The sequence below is a fragment of the Uloborus diversus genome, chromosome 7 (genome assembly GCF_026930045.1).
Source record: "Uloborus diversus isolate 005 chromosome 7, Udiv.v.3.1, whole genome shotgun sequence".
In the NCBI taxonomy this organism is placed as follows: domain Eukaryota; kingdom Metazoa; phylum Arthropoda; class Arachnida; order Araneae; family Uloboridae; genus Uloborus; species Uloborus diversus.
The window spans coordinates 108357891-108368432 of NC_072737.1; the positions used below are offsets into that span (position 1 = coordinate 108357891).

At 31.9% G+C, this 10542-nt stretch overlaps 1 protein-coding gene across 1 annotated transcript in view; it reads left to right on the forward strand.

The window, feature by feature from the left end:
• The window catches only part of LOC129226830 (phospholipid-transporting ATPase ABCA3-like), a 65519-nt gene extending 57160 nt beyond the window's left edge, over positions 1–8359 (forward strand). Inside the window, 3 exon segments of the mRNA XM_054861460.1 lie at positions 3092–3279; positions 5676–5846; positions 7876–8359. Of these exon segments, the coding sequence (XP_054717435.1) occupies positions 3092–3279; positions 5676–5846; positions 7876–8359 (843 nt within the window).
• The last annotated feature ends 2183 nt before the right edge of the window (positions 8360–10542 follow it).

The following is a 10542-nucleotide window of genomic DNA, read 5'->3' on the forward strand; positions in this document are numbered from 1 at the left end:
GATATTGATGACACTTTAAGTAAGACCTGTTTGTTTACTTTTAAATCTATATTTTTGAATTAAAATCAGAGTTTAAATAATTAATTCATTACTTAGAGCACAAAAAATGTATATAATAAAATTGTCATTGCTTCTGCTATTAAGTAACGGAAGTTGTAAATTTTTTCTACATTTAAAAAAAAAATGCTTCTTATAACTCCAAAAACACGTGCATTCAAATAATTTTACAGGTTTTTTGGAATAATAAATTTGATTTTTATCGTACAAGCTTTCCAAAATATTTTTAACTGCTATTGTTTACTAAAAAAAGTTCATAAAATCTGTATCGAAAATTAAAAATAACAAAATAAATAATTTATTTTATACAGATAATTTTTTTTTTAATTTGAAATATAATAGTATTAAAATATTAAATATATAATAAAAGTTTAAAACCTTTCATAATATGCCTTAAAAATGAGTCAAAACCGAAAATTTTCATCAATATCTAGTGCAGCCGCCATCTTGGATTAATGACGTCACACAGGTCGTCTGACACAAATTCAAGCAAAACACCCGGTGAAGCATAATTATATAAGCCATAAGGAATGCATTAGAATTGGTCTCACAATTTCCTCACGAAATTTCCCACGGAGGGTCTTTTACTCTAAGTATGCAACTGGACTAGTAACTCTGCAGTATGTTTTGTTGCCTCAGAGCAACAGTAAGACATCTAATCCCAGAAATAACACTGAGATGGCCTACTGTTGCTCTGAAGCGACGGTTTGATGAGGAAAGTGAAATGTTCAGTTATATATGTAAAGAATCTCTGCAATTTAAGAATGAAGGCTTTCATGGCTGGTGTCAATAATGTTGTGATGTTCCGGGCTGTTGTGCCGTGGTCTGGGTGTTGTTTCTAAAAAAAGTTTCGATCGCATCTGCGGCGGTCATCTTCAGTGTCTACCTGGTCGAAGCTTACAGGGAAGCAATTTCCTTGCAACTGATGCAGATTTAGAAGTGTTGTCTTTATTTATAACAGCAACGGATGTCCAGCAGCCATTCCCCAACCAGAATGAAGAGAGCTCAAGTTTCAGTGAACCAGAAACAAGGACGAACGTTCATCAGCCGATCCTGGCACAAAACGAAGGTAGAGCTAGCTCTTCCCACATAAATAGTGATAACAAAATCTGCATCCGTTGCTAATAAGTCGCTTCCCTGTAAGTTTCGACCACATAAACACTGTAGATGACCGCTGTAGATGCCGTCAAAACATTAGGAGAAACGACACTCAGACCATGGCACAACAGCCCGGAATCGCACATCATTATAATCTCTGCAACTCATTTCTTTATTTTTGAAAATCTATGTGTCCTAAAGTACACACATCTCTTTCTCCCTCTCCTCTGTTTAAATTTTAGAAAACAAAAATGTTCTTCAAAGTATAAAATTTTGGAAAATAAAAATTCTATGTTGTGATGATTCAATGTAGTTGCAGTGCAAAATACTGTTTGACCACGGATTGTATGGAATTGGCAAACATCCAGTTAAGGCGACTCCATCTGAATAAGGGGAAAAATAAAAATTTTATGAGCGTATTCCGCTCATTTGAATGAGACTCTGCTTAATTTAGAGGCTAACATACATCTGCAAAATCTGACATCCCCCTGAAAACTAATAGATGCTTCCATTTCCACGTGTAAACCGGATGTTTGTCTTTCCATACAATCCGTGGTTGGACAGTATCACAGAAGAAAAACCTTATAAATATTGTTCTCATTCTTGAAATGACCAATATGAAAAAATTTTGTTTTAGTAAAAGTGTGGCTAGCATAAATTTTAGAAGTTGTAGTCTTAAATTTATTCCATAGAACTCGATATAATATTAAAAATAAAATAAAAGCTATTAAAGAAATTGTACTCTTATTTTTTCGGACCTTTTTTATGAGCAATATTGTTGTAACTTTTGTGGGTCATTTCATATTCAGTCGAATTATCTCAGCAGCTTCAATATTTTATATTGACAAAAACTAAAAACTGCTATTGTGCTACTAGAATGTCTATTATATCATGAAAGACCGTGATCCCTAATACTATTGTTCGATGTGTTTAGGGTTTTTAGCAAATAAAACCAAAACTCTCTTTACTAACTGCAAACATTTCTTTTGAAATGTATTTTCTTTGTAATTTTTTTCAAATGGAAAGTTTAAAAAAATCAATATCTGTAATTCGTTCCACATCCCCAATCTCTGCATGTCCCATCTCTATATTTGTTGTTCCATCTAAGGAATTTTGTCAAATGCAGTGGGGTTTGTTAGGAGACACTAGTATGCTGAGTTTTTCTGCTTGAGAACAGAGAACAGATAGAATTGAGATTGTTTTTTCTGAAATAGTTTTATTTTTTGGTGACTGGAATACCAGTTTTCTTTTGCAAATTGTGTCATGTCTAGTACAAGAAAGAAAAGAGAAAGAGTAGAACTGTGACTTTTAAAAGGGGGTTTTCTCCCAATAAAACATTTAAAAGGAAAAAATCCTTTTCTAAAATTTTTCAGTTTCTTCTTCCACTAATTGTAAAAATATACAAATAAGAATTCAGATTAAGACTGACTAATTGTTTCAAATCCAGAGAAACCTCCTTTGCTGGCACCCATGTTTCTTAATGTGTTTTATTTTTAGTGCAATTCCACAATTATTGGCAGTAAAATGTCATGTACGTAACACTAGATATCGAAAAAAAATTTCGCATAAAATACAAATGACAGTTGAAAATAACGGAAATTTTGTTATCTGTATTTTTCATCGAGAAAAATTATAAATATTTCAAGATTTAGTGTCATATACGTGACATTTCTGAGCCAAACGCTATGGAATGACCCTTTAATAATTTTTCTCTGATATTATTGCTGCTAACATTCTATTAAAACTGTTTTCAAGTTTCATGACATTTTTACTGGATGTCCTTTAAACCAGAAAATGAGCAAATATGCTGACTTTCACATTGAAGTATTGCAGCTGTCCTCTCCCCTTTTTATTTTTTACTATTATGACTGTTGCATATTTTTAACTGTTAAGTTTTTTTAGAGTCATAGAGAAGTGGAAATTTTGTTTTCTTCAGGTTCAGAGACGAATTGGCTATTGCCCACAATTTGATGCTCTTATTGATCAGCTAACAGGAGCTGAAACTTTGACCCTTTTTGCACGTTTAAGAGGAATCCCAGAGAACCTCATTCCTGATCAAGTATCTTCTCTGGGTGAATTACTTGGCTTTCAAATACACATGAGAAAACAAGTGAAGGATTACAGGTAAAGAGATACTTCCATTCTCTTGACTTATATAAAATCAAAACTAAGTATACCTGCCTGTATTTCACAATAACTTGACCACTCCACTTATTTTTAGAAATTTTACTGTATATAAGTATGTACAGGATTTGTTTTAATTATTCATTCAGTTTCAAGGGACTGTTTCTGACAAACATCTTGAATACAAACACAGATGATGCTTGAAAAAATCCTACATTTTTGATACATGCTACAAATAATGTCAAATGTGTTCATTCTTGGTCATCTGATGCACATGTCAACAGTAATTTTCAAACGTTCAATAACATGTTTCCATCAGTATCCATCCCAGCTATGTTCCTGCAATGCCTGTATGTGATTTCTTCCTATAAGGTCTCTGTAAAGGACAATGTTTTTGTACCCTCAATGCCAACACTGCTGTAACTACCATGCTGGGCCGTAACCAGAAAATAATTTCGGGAAGTTTTTAAAAACTTACATGCGGAGCTTTGCGCTATTTGTTCTAATGTTCAAGTTGTCACGTTATCTATTGTGAAAGCGTTTTATACAACTAATATACATATGAAAGACATTTGAGTTTTGGAAAAATATTTTTTTAAAAATTTTAAATATAAACGAACATTTAAATATCAAAAAGAACTTTTCAAGGGGGGTTGAACCCTAAGAACCCCCCCCCCCTTGCATACAGCCCTGCTACCATGGGCACCCATATACAAAGTTTTAAGGGGGAGCTCAGATATTTGCCCCATGGTTAAACAAGATATTTTCCCCATGGAAACAGATTTCAGTACAGATTAGTTATTAAAGTTTGAAAAAGTACTAAAAGCAAGGAAGTTCTAATTTCTAAGGGGAGGGGCTTGTGCCCCCCTTTTCCCCTCTATATGGGAGCCCATGGCAACTACTACAGGTCACTGCAGCTAAGATGGATTTTGACAGAAACATGCCATTGAACATTTTGTGTGATCTGGATTACAATTGGGATGTGTGCTAATTGACCATGTTTGAATACACTGAACATTTGTTTTATGTACTAGAAACTTAGAGAGCATTGTACTGTTATATCCTTGCAATCATCTACTGTCCCAGAGGTTAGAGTACAGAGGGAATCACTATTGAATTAACTGTTAGCTGCATTGGATAGATCATTAAGGTGAAAGAATTGTATGGTGCAGGTGAAAATATAACGTGTTTTATTCTTCTTGCTTTAATTGATAATATAACTGCATTTATTTTCTACATAGGAAATTAGAAAAGACTACTTAACATAATTTTTGCCCTCGGGAAAAATACTATGGATAAAACCATATAAAAAAACGTAAATCAATTAGAAAGTTCCTCAAAATTTCATCAGTTTTTATCAGTCAGCAATGTTAACAGAAAATCTAAGATTCTCTATTACATTAAAGTCAGTAGTAAAAATATCCATTAACACTACCAAAATGCATGATTTTCTCCTGCTGCCAGTGTAGAAAAATTAATAACTTGCAAAGAAATAACCAGGAAAAAAAATTTAAATCCTTGCAAAGCAAAAGCAAAAAACTTATTTGTTCACTCTCAAACAAAAAATGGCAGCAGATATTTCTTCATTCTAATTAAAACTGAGCTCATAGCACACAATATATATCCAATTTAAAATTAATTTTTACTGACACAAAAATGCTTATAATTTCTGCCCTGGATAATTTAAGCACCTTGAATATTTCAAATCCAGAAGAAGAAAATCTTCTAGATGGATTTTTTTCTTGAGCTTTCCAATAAAACTAAAATTGAGAGGATACAATAATTATTTCGAATAGAAAGAGCCATTTTTAGGTATTAAAATTTGAATGGTTTGGTACTATTTTGGCATTTGACCCCCCCCCCCCCCCTTCCCCTTCAAAGTTTCAAAAGTACTTCTGTGCTAAATTTGTCTAAGATCCAATGTAAACTGTGGACATAAATCTTTAAAAATAAAGGTAAGCCTTGTTTTAGAATGTGAAAACAACTTAAAATAATGAATTAGAAGGTATTCTAATTAATCCAATCCTCAAACTTTAAGTAAAATTAATCTTCTGCAGCTTTTTAAGGGCTTTAACATACTGCAAAAAATGAACAAATATGACCTTTTTGCGATAAGATACTCTCGAATTTATGATTTTCTTAAAAATTGGAATAGAAACCATGGAATACTTGTTTTCTAAACTAAAAGTACCCTATGTTCTATTCTGCACCCCTGAAAGTGTGTATACAAAATTTCATGATGATCAATTGAGTAGTTAAGGCATGAAAAGGTAACAAACAAAGTCACTTTCGCATTCATAGTATTTGTAAAGATTACCGTAGTCTTGCCTTCCAGTGTTAAAATGTCACGAATTTTTACGTCACAGAAATATCTTAACATTTGCTGTCTTTTGTAGTGGTGGAAACAAACGAAAGCTGAGCACTGCTATTGCACTGATAGGTAATCCTCCAGTAATATTTCTTGATGAGCCTACAACAGGAATGGACCCTGTAGCTCGCAGACATATGTGGAAAGCTCTTTTGCAAGTTCTGAAATCAGGACGTTCCATTGTTTTAACATCTCACAGGTAATTTAATTTTATTGTGTCTCTCATACTCAAAAAATCACATTTCTTCATGTTTATGTTTTTTACAAACAAACTTATGTTGTGCTCATGTTTTTTGTTTGTTTATTTTCTATTTCATTTTACATTATGGACTAAAATTTCAAAACTTAACTATTCAACCTTTATCTGTGTCTGGTAAGTCTCTTAGCTTTTATTTTTTTCAGTGTGCTTTACAAATAAACTTCTGTGTTGCTTATTCTTGAGCTATTTTTTTATTTTTTTTATTTTATTTTACATTAAAAACTAATATTTCAAAACTTATCTATGCAACTTTCATCTGGTAAATCCCTTGACAATTTTACTGGCTAGAAAAAAGTGATAGCTGGAGTTAGACTTCAAAGTTACCTATCAAGAATATTTATAAATATTCTCAAACATCAAGGAAATAGTTGACAATTACATGCAAATTTCACAATAATTTCAAGAGCTGTGTAACAGTATGTCTTACCTGATTTTTAACTCATGAAGAAACTAAAAATTATTTGGATTAGATACAGACCTAGATAATATTGACGAACAGGTGAACGCAGTTCATATGCGGGCAGTTTTTTTCTACATATGCAGGCAGTTTTGATATTTTTTAAACAAATTTCTTCATTGAGCGATATCTGTTGCTCGCCAAATTCATGGTTCCTTCAGTTAATACTCAAAGAAAAGTGAGTGTAATTAAAAATACATGTTGAGGTTGCATCTGCACTTGCATATAATTATGTTTGCTGTTGGCGGTAATATAGAACTTAGGACACACAATGTTTTTTTATAGAAAAATTTTAAGAAATAATTTGAGTTTGCAGACAGTTGTACATTTTATCTAGTTCTGACTATGTGCTTAAGACAGATTTGAATTTTAATATGTAGGCTGCACCAATTCTCTGAGAGGAAAATATTTTACAGAGTTCTAATGCTAAAATATAGCAAAACAAATACAGATTATAATGGAAAAAAGACCAAAATAAGTGTTCATAAATTTAAACATGACTTCATGTTTTCCCATGTTCCAGAAAATTAACCCATAATTCAATTCCAATGTTTTGCATTCCTTATCTGTTTGAGATTTTCCTGCAATATTGGCTACTATCATTGTTTAACCCCTTAACAATTGAATCATTTCCAAGAAAATGGTCATAAAAGTGTCTATTTTTCTATTTCAGAAAATTATAAAAAAAAAATAAGTGTACGAACAGCATGTGCATTCAATTTTTTATTTTTGATGTTTTTAGATTGAAATTTTAAAAAATTAAAATTTTATGAAAACCCAACATTCAGGCTTATTTTGACTGAATATTGGGTTTCCAACTAGCAGCAAAAATTTAAGAATACGTCTTTTAAACATTAAAAGAGAATTTTATTAATCTGTTGCGTAATATAAGTAAAGATTAGTAAATTTTTCTTGTGTGGTGAATTTCATAGCATGAGATACAGAGGCCAACATCACAATCTGGACAGTAGTACCGAGTTTCCTTCCTGCATCTCTTATTGTTTTCATCTCTCCTGGAACAACAAACTTTGCATTCTCTTGATGGTTGCCGTTTCTTTTGATTTGGTGGTATCTGTCTAATAAAATGCCTCTCAATCAAACAAATGCCATGTGTAACAAAAACAAAGTAACAAGGCTAAGATTGCAAAATATATATCACAAGAACACATGTTCGATTAGTGCTACATCTGGTGAAAAAAAAAACTATCAGCAATTTTATTTAAAATTGATTCGTACTGCCATCTGGTGCATAAAAAGATAAATGAAATGTTTTCAGGGCAAAAGAAATAAATTGGTTTTAATTGTTTTGTCGCATTAATATTGCATACCCCATGATGGCAATATCATGGGCGCGAGAAATGGAGGTTGAAACCCCAGCCCGTCATTCTCACGGGAGCGAGAGGGAAGGGGTTAATTATACAAATGAAAAATATTACTGCCAAATTTGACGTGATTTAATGTTTGAACTAAAATTATGCCTGTAATTATAAGCATATTTTTTTTCTTCCACAGCATGGAAGAGTGTGAAGCTTTATGCAGTCGTTTGGTAATTATGGTGAATGGAAAATTGTGCTGCTTGGGCAGCCCTCAGCACCTTAAAAATAAATTTGCTCAAGGATTTTCATTAATAATAAAAATTGGTCGTAGACCTACTGTCAAATATCTCCAGAGCCCACTGCATACTCCTCCTGAAATGGCATGTCATTCTTCATACAACTGGTCAGCTTCAACCAAAAATCTTGCTCAAGACATTGATGAAGCGAAATCTTTTGTGGAAAGAACATTTTTGAGTGCTGTTTTGAAAAATGCTCATGAAAACCTTCTTCATTATCACATTCCTAGCCCTCGATTAAATTGGTCCGAGATTTTCAAAGCCATGGAGGAAGCCAAAAGTTCCCTAAATATTGAAGATTATTCAGTAGGTGAGACAACTTTAGAGCAAGTATTCTTGAACTTTGCAATGGTCCAAAGAGATTCTGAAGTTGTAGCACATTGATGACGTGTTTTTAAATAGCATACACATTTACATGGATTTAAAAACATTTTTTAAACTCTATGTGGAGCTCTTATTAATGTAAGTGACTTTATCTGCCATTTTGTTTCTCAAGTAAATGAGGCCATTTTATACCATAATGTAAAATGGTTGCTGTTTTGGTATTGTTATCAGCTGCTTTTACTGGTGTATAACTTTGAGTTACCTGTATATTTAATGATGAGTTTCGTGAAATATTAATAATGAGCATGATACTCAATAATTATAGGCTCCCCTAACACTTTGCAGTATGCAATGGTGGCAAGTAATCCATATCTGTTATTACGCTGTTCTATCACACTCCATTAATTGCAAATTAACACAGAGTTCAAAACGTGTACAGTAACTTGAACACTATTATTAGCAACACTGTTGTTTTGTCTCAGGGGAAATCAAAATGGTCCATGGCCCAATTAGGCTTGTACAAACCTAAATCGTTTTATAATGGATGAGCTTCAACATTTTTGCTATTTTGTTCCCTTCAAAAACCACAACATCTACAACTGTCTGCTACGGCTGCATGTTTGGCAAAGCCTCTGCTCTCTTTGATCTACTTAATCCGTATGCTGGTATCATAAATGGTGAAGCATTTAGTGTATCTTTAACATTGGTAATTATCCGTATGAGAAACAAAATGCCTGATTAGTCACCTTGATTATATGAGCCTTATCTATGTGCTTGGTGTTTGAAATATTGCATGAGCTTCAACTTTTTAACACTTTTCTTCACTGTTTAATTTAGTGCTCAAAGAATTCTGGTAGATATTTTCGTGGTAATCTTTGGAGCAATGTTTCTGTGCATCCCAGAATTTCTACGGACAACACCGGAGTAACCAAATTTGCTCATTCCGTGATTTCCACCTACATGATGTAATTTTAAAATCTTATTTTGCTCTTTCATCAGTTTAATGTCAGTAACGCATTTTTCGATGTGTTTACACTGACCACTCGTCGATTTCGCAAGCCACACACCTCCTTATTTACTTTTTTAAAAAAGGATTTCACTGAAACTGTGTTGTATATAGCTCAAATTTTTTTTTTTTTTTTAATTTTAATGAAACTGAAATATAGTGCGAAGAAAACCTTTTCAAATTTTAAAAATTTTAGAAAAAAAATTTTGAATTAAAAAATTTAGTACATATATTTTGTACTGGTTTTGATACATATAAAAATATGCATAATTTTAAGCAATTTCATTGGGAAAATTGTGCAGAATGTCAAACTTGCAAAAAGATTTGCCATCAAATATGTACCAGAATTCTTAAAACATGTTCATTCTAACAAATGGCATTGAACATCGTTACGTTTTATTCTAGTCTTTAATTGCATATTAAACTTTCCAATTTTCTTATTAATACTCTAAACACGTGTGGTTCATTAACTTTCCAGCTACTCACCCACAAAAACTATTAAATAATTAATGTACTTATTTGAAGTTTTTTATTTTCTTCCTTATGTACTATACTCTAAATTATGAAACTCGGGATAGCTACAAATTTTAAAGACTATAAAATATATCATATTCTTTAAAAAGAAAAAAAAGTTCAGTATCATTTTGTATAATCAAGCAGTTCGAGTATTTTCCAAAAGCTTGATATTTTAACTTATTTCTCAATTTTAATTACAACCTATGCAACATATATTACAAAAATTTCAAATCATCAATAAGCTAAAAGCATTTTATCATAAATGTTTAAACAATTGTAAATTATGTATTTCAAGCCGCACACATTGTTGATGTTATAGTGTGTTGTAATGTCTCTTCATGTAATTCTTCTGTATTGTGTTTTACTATAGCAGATTTCGTTTGTCTTAAATCTCCATAGGAAGCGTTTTTTAATTTAAAAATGCATCAGAATTACTATAAAATTGTCTCTTATTTAATGTTACTGTATATGTTTAATTTGAAATGGGGAATTTGTTTCTTGTTAAAAAAAAAAACATTTCAATCATTTAAATTTCCAAACAGAAATTAAATTCACTGCTGAGTTAATATCTTGTCCTGCATGCTAATTTTCTGTAACCTCTATCTAAATTGATAAAACAATGGCATGAATATAAGAGTGCATGTTGGAAGCAATGGATTTACAAGACATTTTTGTGGTGCTCCTTTGCCTATCACAGAATTATGTAAAATATTTATCATGC